At 37.7% G+C, this 16,088-nt stretch overlaps 1 protein-coding gene across 2 annotated transcripts in view; it reads left to right on the top strand.

Annotated features, from left to right (window-relative positions):
- LOC126336869 (protein jim lovell-like) overlaps window positions 1-16,088 on the top strand; it is a 51,105-nt gene that overhangs the window by 23,461 nt on the left and 11,556 nt on the right. For both annotated transcript variants that reach the window (XM_050000975.1, XM_050000974.1), the window contains 3 exons: window positions 11,107-11,292; window positions 11,381-11,453; window positions 15,532-15,663. In XM_050000975.1, coding sequence (XP_049856932.1) covers window positions 11,107-11,292; window positions 11,381-11,453; window positions 15,532-15,663 — 391 coding nt within the window. The remainder of the gene's footprint in view (window positions 1-11,106; window positions 11,293-11,380; window positions 11,454-15,531; window positions 15,664-16,088) is intronic.

Genomic DNA, 16,088 nt, shown 5'->3' with positions numbered 1-16,088 from the left:
AGTGGAGCTTAAGAGTTACACATATACAGGTCTTGCATTTTAATTCCATATACATTACTGAGGGTAGCTATTTCTTAACTGTATTCTTTTACCAAAGCCAGAAGGGCTATACTATTGACACAGTTTAATGCATATGGGCAAACTTTTCCATAACTGATTGCACTGAGTACAAAACTTTTTGTATGTACTTTTTATCGTACTAAACCAAATACTCAAAATGTTCTTTCTTTACTTCTGCCGCTGCACAAATTCCTACTGACTCAACACATAAACTGATTAACTTTTGATTTTATATATGATTTTCAGATTTTTTCATGTTTCTCACATATCCTGACTCACCTTTTATTTTCCATTCATGTTACCTTTTTGCTGAACAAAATATATTACTATTGACACAAAATTCTCCTTGCTATTATGATGCACTGAAAAAAAAACTTCATAAAATTTAGCAAAATTTTCCTGTACTGTATATGCTTCACATTATTTCATTCTATTCTACCTCTTATTGGTATACCAAAATCCAATCCTAAAATAATGAACATTTATATACATTTAAGCTAAGCAGTGTAGAAGGTAATTACTGTTCACTTATAATCTACAGTCAGGATAGTAGAAGAGGATTGAGTGGCCTATGAAAGGAAGAATAAAATCACCCAGCTTGGGGAAGCATTACCACTACATAATGAATTCAATACAGAGCACTGAACATCCTAAAGGGTACTAGGGAAGTTTTGAAGTACAGCTTTATCTATTTAGTTTTTTCAAAGTAGTTTCTTGTCCATTAAATTAACCTCTCCATGCTCTGAAACCAATCACTAAACCAGCTCTCCCAAGATTCTGTAGGGAGTAAGGCACACTCATTGTCCCAAGCTTTCAGGAGGCCCTCATCACTTGAAAACTGCACTCCTTTCAGCTTCATTTTCACATGTGGAAAAGTGAAAAGTCACAAGGAGAAAGTTTGGACTGTAAAGAGTTTGCTCAAGAAGCTTCAATCCTATACCTCACAAATATTTTGTGCATGCTTTGGCACAGTGAGCTTGAACCAAGTGTCCATTCTTGACATTGGTTGCAGGTTTTTGAAAGATTCGATGACTTTGGGCAGACACTGCTCAGTGTTCCACTTAGCTGTGATGGTCCCCAATTTCATTCCATTAAAAAGAAAAGAAAAAAACAGCTATCATTTTCTTCTTTACTGATAGGGATTTTCCTACAGGCATGTCATCGTCTTCAAAGACTCAAACTTTGTTCTGAGTCTTAGTCGGCATGTCATAATAGTACAGCCAAGTCTTGTTCCCTGTCATGATGCTATTCACATACTGAGATTCTCCCTTCAAAGACTTCTTTAACATCTCCTGGCACCAAGCCACACATTGTGTCATCTATTCTTCTGTCAGTCTATGCAGCACCCATAGACAACAAAGTTTCTTTACTCAGAAGTGATCATGCAGAATTGAACAAATTGCTGCTGCATTTAGCCCTAAGGCATCCTCTGTCTGCTTGTAGGTCACTCACCTGTCTTTGTTTAGCATTTTCCTCATAGCATCGATGTTTTCCTTCTCATTGGTACCTTCCCGTCCTCTCAGTATCCTCTAGAGTGGTATTTCCTCTTTGTAGTTTTCTGTACCACCTGAGTATAGTTTTATGATGTGGACACTCATCAAAGAGTGCAAGTCATTTCTTCAAAGCTGTGGTCTAAGTTTAAATTAGGAGCAAAGTTGTACCACAAAACTGCCTGAATCTCACTTCATGACCACGATGCCATTGCAGGCACCTCAAACTAATACTGCTAGTGAACGACTGTGCTCACATACTTGTTACATATCCTAAAATGTAAGTATGAAGTACTCTCAGAACACAGCAACAATCAGGCTCCTGCAACTTACTGTTGCATAGTGTTGCAAAGCTTTCCAAGTACCTTTGTACTTGGTTATTGTCATTAATTTTCCATATAATTTAATGTTATTGGTTGAAAGCCAAACTTCATCTTTCACAACGTTTTTCAGATCAGCATGAAACAAAACAGAATTTCTGTACATTCTACCCCAGTTGACATGATTGCGTTGATCATTTTGCATCCCGTAATCACAAAAATAGTGAGCATAACCAGCACACTAAAAATTACTATCTATGCATTTATATTGGATACTACCTTTTGCAAATTGTTTACTTTATTGTCAGTTACTAAAACTGACTCAACCATCACATCTTGTGCCACCTTTTCCTTTTCGTTTACACACTTTCCACTTCCTAGAGACTCCTCTCCAAGGGATCCATGGAAAACGATAAATATACTGTATTGCACTGTACTATCACTTATATTACTATTGTAATTACATAAGTTATCAAAAAATAAGTCACTTTTTTATTTTTTCCTACTTCTCTCTTATGCAAGTTAAAAATTTCATCAACTTTTCCTTCCACCAATTCGGAAAAACTCTTTTGCATAAAACTACCAATTTTCTCCACATTCAATCAGTAAATAGTCTATCTCCAACATTTATCCACACTTTGCACAGAAAAGTATTACTGTATAATTCAATAACATTTTTCTGAGTACTTTTGATAACCAGATTATGAACATAATTTGATTTTGTACTCAAGGTAAATTTGGAAACTTCATTCACATGTTTATTTATTTCTTTCAACTTGATGAAAGCATGTCCTCTTCCTCTGATAAGCCATCAGCTTTCCCAAGAGAATCATTCACATCTTTATCTGCATCATTCTAAACTTCTTCCTGATCAAAACCATCATTTAGACTACATGTACTAATTACACTATGTGATGAAAAGTATCCGGACCCCTGGCTGAATATGACTTATAAGTTCATGGTGCACTCCATTGGCAGTACTGGAATTCAATATGGTGTTGATTCACCCTTAGCCTTGATGACAGCTTCCACTCTGGCAGGCATATGTTCAATCAGGTACTAGAAGGTTTCTTGGGGAATAGCAGCTCATTCTTCACAAAGTGCCGCACTGAGGAGAGGTATCAATGTTGCTCGGCATGAAGTCAGCATTCCAAAACATCCCAAAGGTGTTCTATAGGATTCAGGTCAGGACTCTGTGCAGGCCATTCCATTACAGTAATGTTATTGTCATGTAACCATTCCGCCATAGGCCTTGCATTATGAACAGGTCTTCAGTCGTGTTGAAAAACAACAAGGGGTGTAAGCCCCCTCCATGAAAGACATGACCACACTATAACACTACCGTCTCTGAATTTTACTGTTGGCACTACACGCGCTGGCAAATGACGTTCACCGGTCATTCGCCATACCCACACCCTGCCATCAGATTCCACATTGCTTACCATGATTTGTTACTCCACACAACGTTTTTCCACTGTTCAGTCGTCCAATGTTTATGCTCCTTACACCAAGCAAGGTGTCATTTGGCATTTACCGGTGTCATGTGTGGCTTATGAGCAGCTGCTCAACCATGAAATCCAAGTTTCCTCACCTCCCATCTAACTGCCATAGTACTTGCAGTGGATCCTGATGCAGTTTGGAATTCCTGTGTGGTGGTTCAAATAGATGTCTGCCTATTACACGTTACAACCCTCTTAATTGTTGGCAATCTCTGTAAGTCAACAGATGAGGTCGGCCTGTATGCTTTTTTTGCTGTCTGTGCTCCTTCACATTTTCACTTCACTATCACATTGGAAACAGTGAACCTAGGGATTTTTAGGAGAACAGAAATCTCACATACAGACGTATGACACAAGTGACACCCAATCACCTGACCACATTCAAAGTCTGTGAGTTCTGTGGAGCACCCCATTCCATTCTCTCATGATGTCTAATGACTACTGAGGTCACTGATATGGAGAACCTGGCAGTAGGTAGCGCAGCACAATGCACCTAATATGAAAAACATATGTTTTTGGGGATGTCCAGATACTTTTTAACACATAGTGTACATCTTCACCTACCATCGTGATACATTCTGTTTCAATCTTAATAACCTCAGGTTGAGTTATCTGAAATTTATTGACATTACTGTCCACTACTGAAGTTCTACATTCCTATTCAAACTGACACTCATCCACACTGTTATATACACTGGCAAGAACAGCACTCACTGGTTGCATGCACTCTGCTTTATTGTCACTCAAGATTTCAACAGTCACATTAACACCTGCCTGTTAATCAGAACTGCTCACACTAGTTCACATTTATTCACAGTTTCATTTACACCTTCCTCATTTAACTCCTTTGTCTCAACTAAGAGCCCCTCCTTTTCACTATTTTCAATCATCAGTGACTCATCCACTGTTTGCACACATTCCGTTCCACTATCCTTACCTGTATCAGTATATACACCTAAATGCTCTGTAACAACCTCCACCTTCTCACTATCAGCAGTATGGATTTGCTGTACTTCTAATATCAATTTTGACCACTAAGAAAGATATTTGATTTGCTTTGCTTTCTTCAGTTGTGTGTATTTTTTCTTGGCGTTCTTTCCTGTAATCTTCTATACACTGAAGAGTTGAAACACTTCCTGCTTCACTAATTGGGTCTGTTATTGTGCCTAATTCCTTTTGTGTTACAGCATTTACGGTACTAAAAACACTTTTACTCAGAACATAACATGATCTACATTCTTCACCTACCTTGTTATTGCTATTTACATTAACTTTCTCCATAATTACAGTACAGTTATTTACAAATGTCTCTATTCTGTGTCTTGGCAAAGTGCAAGCCCCAACTGGAGCAAATCCTAGATTAAATTATCTGATCCAAAGTTACCATAATTTCCCACATTTATGTCTCTACGTCTTCTCCTGCACCTTATATTTTCCTTGGGACCATTGTCCACCCAATTATTCCTAGGACCACCATTAGTCATTCCTGAATCTGCTCTGTCCATTCTATTCACATGGCGGTCTGTATTTGAGTGGTTCCCATCTTCAAAGTTTCTCCCATTATCTTCACCTGTGGACCTCTTTTCTACTTTTCCCACATAGTTCAAAAAATTATTAATGTTAGTTCTAGGAACAGGTAAAAGCAACACTCTAATTCTCTGTAGAAGTTTGTTTTCTAATCCCATAATCACTGACTCACTCCCCTCTTCTTTACCTAAATACTTTAATTTGTTAATCCAAAACTGACTTAAACCTTTAACAATCTCTCTCCTAGGATGATATATGACACCGCCACAGAACTGACTTAAAATTTTCTGCTGCTCGTCCTTAGAGCAATATTCATTCAAAAATTATTTTTGGAACTCTTCCCATGAACTACAAGATTTTGCAACTTCAGATGTTCAACCACAAGAATCAGTTTTCAAAACTCATTATACAGCAGACATTTTCTCCTTATCTTCCCAACTTTCAGGTAGATCATTAAATTCTTTAATAGAGTTAAGGGGCAGCAGATCACCACATGGTTCAAAACTATTAAATTTCTTACAACTAGCAAAAGGAACTCCACTAGGCACAGTACAAAAACCATACTTAATACTTTGCACCTTACTGACTTTCTTTTCAATTTCAACAAGCTTAGGCTTTCCAATAACAGCTGAACATTTATTTTCTGTTTCTGTTTCAAATCTGCCCTCCATATCTGTTTTAAGCTGATCAGTTTGACTTTAAAGGTCATCTCTATTGTTATGACAGATTTCATTTTGCTATTTGTTAGTTACTTTTACACAAATTTTCAAGAGATACCATTTTCTTTCCTCGTACTTCTGAATTATATGTTTGTTATCAGCACAAGCATTGTTAACATTATTCAGTTTAGCTTCTATGTCTTGTGCTACTTCATTTAATTTATTTTTAAAGTCAATTTTTACAGTTTCAGTTTTCCTATCCAAATTCATAAGATTAGTTTAATCACATTAATGTTTTTCTTGTTGTTGTTGTTGTTGTTGTCTTCAGTCCTGAGACTGGTTTGATGCAGCTCTCCATGCTACTCTATCCTGTGCAAGCTTCTTCATCTCCCAGTACCTACTGCAACCTACATCCTTCTGAATCTGCTTAGTGTATTCATCTCTTGGTCTCCCTCTACGATTTTTACCCTCTGCGCTGCCCTCCAATGCTAAATTTGTGATCCCTTGATGCCTCAAAACATGTCCTACCAACCGATCCCTTCTTCTAGTCAAGTTGTGCCACAAACTTCTCTTCTCCCCAATCCTATTCAATACCTCCTCATTAGTTACGTGATCTATCCACCTTATCTTCAGCATTCTTCTGTAGCACCACATTTTGAAAGCTTCTATTCTCTTCTTGTCCAAACTAGTTATCATCCATGTTTCACTTCCATACATGGCTACACTCCATACAAATACTTTCAGAAACGACTTCCTGATACATAAATCTATATTCGATATTAACAAATTTCTCTTCTTCAGAAATGCTTTCCTTGCCATTGCCAGCCTACATTTTATATCCTCTCTGCATCAGTTATTTTACTTCCTAAATAGCAAAACTCTTTTACTACTTTAAGTGTCTCATTTCCTAATCTAATTCCCTCAGCATCACCCGATTTAATTTGACTACGTTCCGTTATCCTCGTTTTGCTTTTGTTGATGTTCATCTTATATCCTCCTTTCAAGACACTGTCCATTCCGTTCAACTGCTCTTCCAAGTCCTTTGCTGTCTCTGACAGAATTACAATGTCATCGGCGAACCTCAAAGTTTTTACTTCTTCTCCATGAATTTTAATACCTACTCCAAATTTTTCTTTTGTTTCCTTTCCTTTACTGCTTGAATAACATCGGGGAGAGGCTACAACCCTGTCTCACTCCTTTCCCAACCACTGCTTCCTTTTCATGTCCCTCGACTCTTATGACTGCCGTCTGGTTTCTGTACAAATTGTAAATAGCCTTTCGCTCCCTGTATTTTACCCCTGCCACCTTTAGAATTTGAAAGAGAGTATTCCAGTAAACATTGTCAAAATCTTTCTCTAAGCCTACAAATGCTACAAATGTAGGTTTGCCTTTTCTTAATCTTTTTTCTAAGATAAGTCGTAAGGTCAGTATTGCCTCACATGTTCCAACATTTCTACGGAATCCAAACTGATCCTCCCCTAGGTCCGCATCTACAAGTTTTTCCATTCGTCTGTAAAGAATTCGCGTTAGTATTTTGCAGCTGTGACTTATTAAACTGATAGTTCGGTAATTTTCACATCTGTCAACACCTGCTTTCTTTGGGATTGGAATTATTATATTCTTCTTGAAGTCTGAGGGTATTGCGCCTGTCTCATACATCTTGCTCACCAGCTGGTAGAGTTTTGTCAGGACTGGCTCTCCCAAGGCCGTCAGTAGTTCTAATGGAATGTTGTCTACTCCGGAGGCCTTGTTTCGACTCAGGTCTTTCAGTGCTCTGTCAAACTCTTCATGCAGTATCGTATCTCCCATTTCGTCTTCATCTACATCCTCTTCCATTTCCATAATATTGTCCTCATGTACATCGCCCTTGTATAAACTGTCTATATACTCCTTCCACCTTTCTGCCTTCCCTTCTTTGCTTAGAACTGGGTTGCCATCTGAGCTCTTGATATTCATACACGTGGTTCTATTCTCTCCAAAGGTCTCTTTAATTTTCCTGTAGGCAGTATCTATCTTACCCCTAGTGAGATAAGCTTCTACATCCTTACATTTGTCCTCTAGCCATCCCTGCTTAGCCATTTTGCGCTTCCTGTCGATCTCGTTTTTGAGACGTTTGTATTGCTTTTTGCCTGCTTCATTTACTGCATTTTTATATTTTCTCCTTTCATCAATTAAATTCAATATTTCTTCTGTTACCCAAGGACTTCTACTAGCCCTAGTCTTTTTACCTACTTCATCCTCTGCCGCCCTCACTACTTCATCCCTCAGAGCCACCCATTCTTCTTCCACTGTGTTTCTTTCCCCCATTCCTGTCAATTGTTCCCTTATACTCTCCTTGAAACACTGTACAACCTCTGGTTCTTTCAGCTTATCCAGATCCCATGTCCTTAAATTCCCACCTTTTTGCAGTTTCTTCAGTTTTAACCTACAGGTCATAACCAATAGATCGTGGTCAGAGTCCACATCTGCCCCTGGAAATGTCCTACAATTTAAAACCTGATTCCTAAATCTCTGTCTTACCATTATATAATCTATGTGATACCTTTTAGTATCTCCAGGATTCTTCCATGTATACAACCTTCTTTTATGATTCTTGAACGAAGTGTTAGCTATGATTAAGTTATGCTCTGTGCAAAATTCTACCAGACGGCTTCCTCTTTCATTTCTTAGCCCCAATCCATAATCACCTATTATGTTTCCTTCTCTCCCTTTTCCTACTGACGAATTCCAGTCACCCATGACTATTAAATTTTCGTCTCCCTTCACTATATGAATAATTTCTTGCGTCTCATCATACATTTCATGAATTTCTTCATCATCTGCAGAGCTAGTTGGCATATAAACTTGTACTACTGTAGTAGGCATGGGCTTTGTGTCTATCTTGGCCACAATAATGCGTTCACTATGCTGTCTGTAGTAGCTTACCCGCACTCCTATTTTTTTATTCATTATTAAACCTACTCCTGCATTACCCCTATTTGATTTTGTATTTATAACCCTGTATTCACCTGACCAAAAGTCTTGTTCCTCCTGCCACCGAACTTCACTAATTCCCACTATATCTAACTTTAACCTATCCATTTCCCTTTTTAAATTTTCTAACCTACCTGCCTGATTAAGGGATCTGACATTCCATGCTCCGAACCGTAGAACGCCAGTTTTCTTTCTCCTGATAATGTTTTTATTAATGTGTTCTATTTCAATCTTTAACTTACTAATTTCTTTTTAAAATTATTTTTTAATGTCACCACTACTTGTATCTATTTTTGAATTTACTAATAGCATTTTTAGCTTGGTTAATTTTTGAATTTAGCTCTCTCATTAACTTCAACATTTTGGAATGAAAATTCCCATTTACTGCCTCTTTACTGCACTCACTACTCCCTTCATGCAGTTTTTGTTCGACATTAACTTGTTCAACCAATTCAGAACTATTCACTTCCTCATTCACTCTAGAGTGAGCAGTGAGTGGAGATCTGTCATCCAGTTTGTCACACAAAGATAAGCCTAGCCTGGATTTATGTCCATTATTGTCTTCAGGTTCAGTTTTTAGTTATTACTTTATGTCTATCCACCAAGTGAAATAGCTCCATTCTCTCCATCAGAACACTATTTTTCTCATGTCCATTCACAATATTTACTCCATGTCCATCAACACCTAAAACACTGTCGAATATCTCACTGTCACATATTTTAATGAATAATTACAATGTCAATTTACCCCGAAGATGAGTGATTTGAAATCAGCTGAACTCGCGCTGTTGTCATAAACTTGTGTGTTGATTGGCTGCTGTACAGTATGAAGTCATCATTGATGATGTCAGGCAGTTCTGCATTTTTAATTGGTAAAATGAATCTCACAGTGGCACCCTCTTCTAGTTGATTTAGGTGGGGTGCATAGACACACATAACAGCATAGGGATATAAGTAGCTTTGAAGCTACCTCTCTTTTTCTAGTATTCCCTTGCCTAACTTTTCTTCCCTCCTCATCTCTTCTATCTATTCTCTACCACTCCAGTTAATCCTCACTCAAGATCACTCTTTTTCTCTGGCAGATTATTAAAATCTGATTCACGCAGTCCTTTCAGAAAGGTGTTATTATTCAGCTATTATTCAACCAATGTTCCTCCCTTTCTCAACATAATGAGTGAATGTAGGCAGATAAATTTACATGGATTTAGTTTTCATTGTGGTTTCTTTAACTCATTTGAACAAATTATACTATGTCAAATGATTAGATGGTGGTATACATGATAATTACAGACTTTCTATCCTATTTGTCAGTTTTTGTCCATAAAGTAATGTTATTGTTACTCTCAAGTTAGTACATACATCACACTGTATCTAAATATATTTTGATTTACAGTACACTAGTTATAAATTGTAAGTCTAGTTATTTTAGCCTTTTTATGTATGATAGAAATTACTTTATCTTGCATACTAACTCAAAGCACCTAAAATTGAAAGATATTTCTATTCTTCATTATGTACATGTTTCTACATCTCTCCAACATGTGATTCAACAAGGCATGAGTAGTGAAAACAAAAGACGGCTAGAGCTAACCATGAATGGCTGTGTGCGTTACACCTGCAACATTCGCCGATATGATCATGTTAGTGCTTCATACTCCGAGCTAGGGTGGCTGCGGCTGGACATATTGCATGACTACCACACTCTATGTCTACTTCACCGACTCCTCGTCATACAAGCACCCCAGTACCTTGCTTCGGAGATTAAAAACCTGTCATGCCATCATAATCGAAAACGAGGTCACTCTTATTTGGTATCCTAACTGTGTCCACTCACAAAACAAAAACTTTTGCAAACTCCTTCTCAGTTGCCGCTGTCCGCCTCTGGAACAAACTGCCCCTTACCTTGCGCAAAATTCAATATCGTGCTACTTTTAAGAAGAAATTGAAGCATTTCCTACTATCATCCTCATAAAGTTCTCTACAAAATTAATGTACAAGGCCAATCCTCTCATCTGTCAAATAGCAAAGCTAGCGTCTCCTATCTTGCTCCTGAGATGCCTTCCTCTTCATCTATCTCTATTAGCCACACAATCTTCTTTTTCTTTATATTTCCTTAATTATGTTTCATCATGTCTCTCTATTCTTCTCCTCTCTTCACCATGAGTCTCCCTCATACTCCCTGCTGCCAGCACTCCTATCTAAAATCTGTCTCTTCAATGATGTCTAATTATAACAGTACTTATGATCTACAAATATAAACTCTATATGTATGTATTTTTCCAGGTGTACCTTTCTAATTGTTTATTTCACTTTTTGTACTAGATGTAGTTTAACATGCCTACTAAAACATATGAATGTAAAATAAGTAGAATGCCTGGTTAGATGTAAGAGAGGGCCTGATGGCCCTAATCTTGCCAGGTTAAATTAATAAATAAATAAATATATTATGCAGTTTTCCATAAATGTCTCCCATCAGCAAAACGATAAATTTGCTTTTTGTGAAATATATAACTGTCTCAGTTCTGAAGTAACACTACTTAAGCAGAATCTTACAGAAAGTTTCATTTGTTTTTTGCAGCATCCACCTCCTCTAAAACTGGAAAGTGAGGAGACTCAAAACCTTGAATGCAGCCGTTTAGAGATACACACTCCGGAGAGAGATCGTGAAAGAGAGAGAGAAAGAGACAGGGAAAGGGATCGGGATAGACTTGACTTCTGTAACAGCACTGAATCTGTTAATCTTCCACCACCACCACCACCGCCAGTAAGTAGATTATTAAACTTGCCTGGAAACACTAATATTTTCTTTCCTTTATTTTTATTGATATTTGAATTTACATGTTCTGTTTCAGGATGCATCACTAGATAATTCTAGTTTCCCACCACTCTCATCTGTTTCTGCACTGTCCTTAACTCCACCACACAGTAAGTGCATATTATTCTTTTCAAGATGCAATAAATATGTTAGCTTCTAGTGGCAGATTGTTACAAATTTTCTCATTTTGAAATTAAATCCTATTGTAAAGTGTCATCTTTCACAACACTTTGTAATGAAATGATATGCAGATCTTTCTGAAATATCTGCTCTGAAAATTCAATTTTGCCCTTGATAAGCTGAATTAAAATAAACATTTCATGATTTTTATCAGTCCAGAAGCAAAGTCAGAGAACAAATTTCCTGATAATAAGTATTTCATTTGTCAAGTAAGTTAAAAACAACCTAACTTCTCATCAAAAATAACAAAGCATGATGCAAACTCTCAAAATTTATGTCTCTTTACCAGTTGAGGTGGTAATCAGTAATGAAAATATCTATGCAACAAATATCCTAATTTTAAAACTAATACCTAAAAATTCATCTAAATCTTCCAAAGCATGTTTAAATTGTTTTAACTGTCGCACAAACAATAAACAGATTTGTTTTGAATTTTTTGGCACATTAATTTCAAACACAGTTCAATTGTTCCATTCTTCATGTTAAGTCCCATATCAGTATCTTTACTCCATTGGCATTGTGATTTTATTGTTTATATACACTTATTGTCTTTTCACAGGCATGTTATTTTACTGTATCCTTTACTTAGTTTTTCTTCTGTTTCCAATATTGCGCATTGCAAGCAATATTTAGGATTTTTCTTCTCCATTTTAATTATAAAATTTGTCTTTTGAGCCCTTCTCATATAAAGAATAATAAGAAATAAATAAGAGAATCAACAGCATGTTGATATCTCCTGTTTCTGCTTAGAAGCAATTCATCAACCACTTACGGACATACATATAGTCAGGTGCAGAATCCAAACCATGGAACAATTAATTTTACATGCACATACACACACTTTCATTGTTAGCTAAATAAAATCTGCATATTATTTTACAGATAAGAAAAGATTTTCCTTCTCTTCTACACATGAATGTGTTACGCCTCAACTTTCTTTTGTATTACCTATCTTTCTGATTTTTATGATGGAGAGTCTGCCTGTGTATTACACAAGTTGGTGCTTAAACAACTATCTGTTCATGTGTGTGTGTGTGTGTGTGTGTGTGTGTGTGTGTGTGTGTGTGTGTGGTGTGTGTGGTGTGTGTGTGTGGCCATGTGCGTGCACATGGGTTTGTGCCCACCTTTCTTCTGTTCCATATAATATTCATATTCCATTTTCACTTCCACATTTTGAATTTTCCTTAGTGATTTATCAATATGTGTAATAATTATATACGCTGTGAAGCGAAATTCATGCACTTGACTCCCCACAAGCCAGTGATATAAAAATGTCTCTCACAAAATTGCGTCCAGCAAGTACATCCAGCAGAAAAAGGACGTTAAAGAGTGGCAATCTGGCAACACTGTAACCACATGCATGTTAAGTACCTCCGTCAGTACACATTAGTTGTGCTGTACATTTGATGCAGTGGATATAGTTTTGGTTTAGCATGCAGGAGATCGATGGTTCAATTCTGGGTTGAGGTATATGTTTTTTATTTGGTAAATGTAGTCCAGGCAGTACGGTATCTGGCATCTTAATCATCAACAGCGATTGCAGTGGGTGTTCTAGAAAAAATACTACAGTCGTAGAAATGGAGGATTGGTCAGCTTTGAAAGACGCCCTTTCCACTTTGTGGGTGTGAATTTATGTTTTCTTTGTACCCTCCTCCAATGGTCCCATGGATTAGTACCAACTACTATTCTTGCCTCGTTCAGCTCCACTACATTTTGTTAGGACCTTATGTTACCAGTAGGCCAAGCAACCTGCTTTGTGAATAATGTCCAAATTCTGTTACTATTTGTACACATTATCATCATGGTCCCACTAATTATGCCTTTCAACATTGAGTCTGGTAACCACATACTGTTTATCACGTATCTTGATGCATTATTATTATTATTATTGTAATTGTTATTCTATTGATGGGATAGTGGAAACATCACATTTATTACCATTAGGGAAACAGTGTAATTTGAAACCAAACATTCCACAATTAGTGGTGTTGGGATGAATCATGCAGAGCAGTATTTGTCAGAGGGGTAATGCACTTTAGGTGGAACAGTACATAGGACTGACTGCGTGTTTATACTGCATGCACTGTCCACCAGACAGGGACTTGTTATAAGTGGAGTAATGCGCCCGTGACAGACTCCTGCGTACTTGCGTAGACATATCAAATTTTCTCATTGTAAACCTCTAAACCGTGTGGCAGATGTGTGGCATACACAAATGATAAATATGTGGATTTGCTTCTGGTCCTTGGTGCATCTGATAGCTGGGCTGGTGTTGCCACTCATAAATATGCTGCTAGATGTCCTCATCAACGTCATCCAGATAAAAGTGTTTCGTCATCTGGAGCTGTGCCTTTGGGAGTCAGATTAACTCCTTCCACCATCATGTGATAGTGGTTGTCCACAGACTCATTGTACTCCAACTATTGAGGAAGTTATTGTGGAGGTCAACACCAAGAACCTCAGTGAAGTACATGTAACATAGCAAGGCAGCGGTGTGTCTCACAAGGCATGGTCATTAAAATGATGCATGAGCATGGGCTGGACCCCTATCATTCATTATGCTTTCATGCAACACCTGCATCCTGCAGATTGCCATCAGCGGACACAATTATGTGAATGGTTCCAACAACAACTGGAAGCCAACAATGACTTCATGAACACCGTAATGTGGTCAGATGAAGCAGCATTCACTCGTGAGGGTGTCTTCAATATGCACAATGCCCACCATTGGTGTGAGGTTAACCCGCACATCACCCATAACTGTTGATATCAAGTTCACTTTGGTATCAACATCTGGGCCAGAATATTGGGCAACAGGTGTCTGGGTCCCTACATGTTGCCTGACCGGTTGACTGCACAAAGGTGTAATGCATTCCTCTCAAACTATCAGCCTGATGTGCTGGCAGATGTTCCACTACATGTTCGGCAGAGGATATGGTTCCAACACGATGGTGCACCTCCACACTCTGGAATTAATGTGCAACAGTATTTGGACAAAATATTTCCAGGGAAATGGCTTGGACGTGGAGGTCCAACTGTGTGGCCACCGTGTTTACCTGGATTTCTTCCTGTGGGGACACCTGAAGGAGCTTGTGTTCTCTACTCCGCCAATGAATGTGAAAGAATTGATAGCATGTGTTCATGCTACTCTTGTTACTGTGGATGCAGCTTTGCTGTGAAGGTTCTAGTGCCGTATAATCTGGTGGGTGGCACAAAGTTTGGATGCACAGGGAGGTCACTTTGAGCGTCTGCTGTTCTGGTTACAATGTATTCTGTTGTGAAGGTCATGCAATCATTAACATGGACACTTTTATTGTCACTGGTTGTTAATGTGCAACTTTTTAGTGCTCATATTACATGTAGTATAAATAATGAGTACTGTGCTATCATTTTTAGCATCTCAAAATTGATATTGTTTTTGTAGTTATTCTGTCCTGTGAAGGTCATTTGTTTCAACTGTCTATTTCTTATTTGTCTAACCACATATTTGTTATGTTCAGCATTACAAAATGTTGTAAATTTATACATGTGACCTAAGAAATAGTGTATATTACAGTATGGGGAGGGGGGGGAGCACCCCGGGAGCACCCCAACCCAGGATCGAACTATTGACCTCCTACATGCTAACCCAAAACTCTATACATTGCACCAACTCTACTGCACAGCGGAAATGTGCTAACAGAGGTAGTTACCACACACATGGTTACAGTGTTGCCAGATTGCTACTGTTTAACGTCCTTTTTATGCCGGATGTACTCCCCAGACAAAATTTTGTGAGAGACATTTTTTATCACTAGCATTTGAGGGTTTGATCTGCGAAGCCTGAGTGTGCAAATTTCACTTCACCCTTTATAACATGGTTTTTGGCAGATTTGTAAAATGTTAAGAGAATTGGCCTTTAATATTTCAGTAATTATGATCATCAACATGTTATATACATTTTACACATTATTTGCACGTTGTAAAACAATATACAACTAACCCACCTTTACATCTTTTGCCTTCCAGTGTTTTCTCTTGATTCTCAACTTGGTTTCTTTCCTGGGATTGAAAGTTGCCGGACACCTCTGTTGAATGATATTCCAGAACAGAGGACGGAAAACCACCATATAATGGGCAAAAGGAAGAGCAAATACCTGTGTAAGTAATGACAGTCATGTTTCTTGTATTTGTGTAGCTACAATGTATAACTTCATACTGATATCTTCCCTCTTGCTCTCTGTCTGTCTCTCCATCTCATGTAAAGAATAATTATAAGAAATAAAAGAATCAGCAGCATGTGATCTCACCTGTTTCTGTCTTAGAACTGATTTGTCAGCCAGTTATAGACATACATATAGTCAGGTGTAGAATCCAAACCATGGAACAATTAATTTTACGCACACATACACACACTCACAAGATTTGGCATAGGAGAGTATCACCTTAAGTAAAAGGACTTTAATTGCAAACTTTCAGATTACTAATTGTTGCACATAATCAAAGTGGTAAGATGCTATGTAATGAAAACACCAGTTTATGGTACTCAAAGTTTTTGTTAGTGAGTACTCATGACAAATGGTCAA

This window comes from Schistocerca gregaria, chromosome 2 (genome assembly GCF_023897955.1).
Source record: "Schistocerca gregaria isolate iqSchGreg1 chromosome 2, iqSchGreg1.2, whole genome shotgun sequence".
Taxonomy (NCBI): domain Eukaryota; kingdom Metazoa; phylum Arthropoda; class Insecta; order Orthoptera; family Acrididae; genus Schistocerca; species Schistocerca gregaria.
The sequence above is the reverse complement of the archived record's forward strand: the minus strand, read 5'-3'. Positions and strand labels throughout refer to the sequence as shown.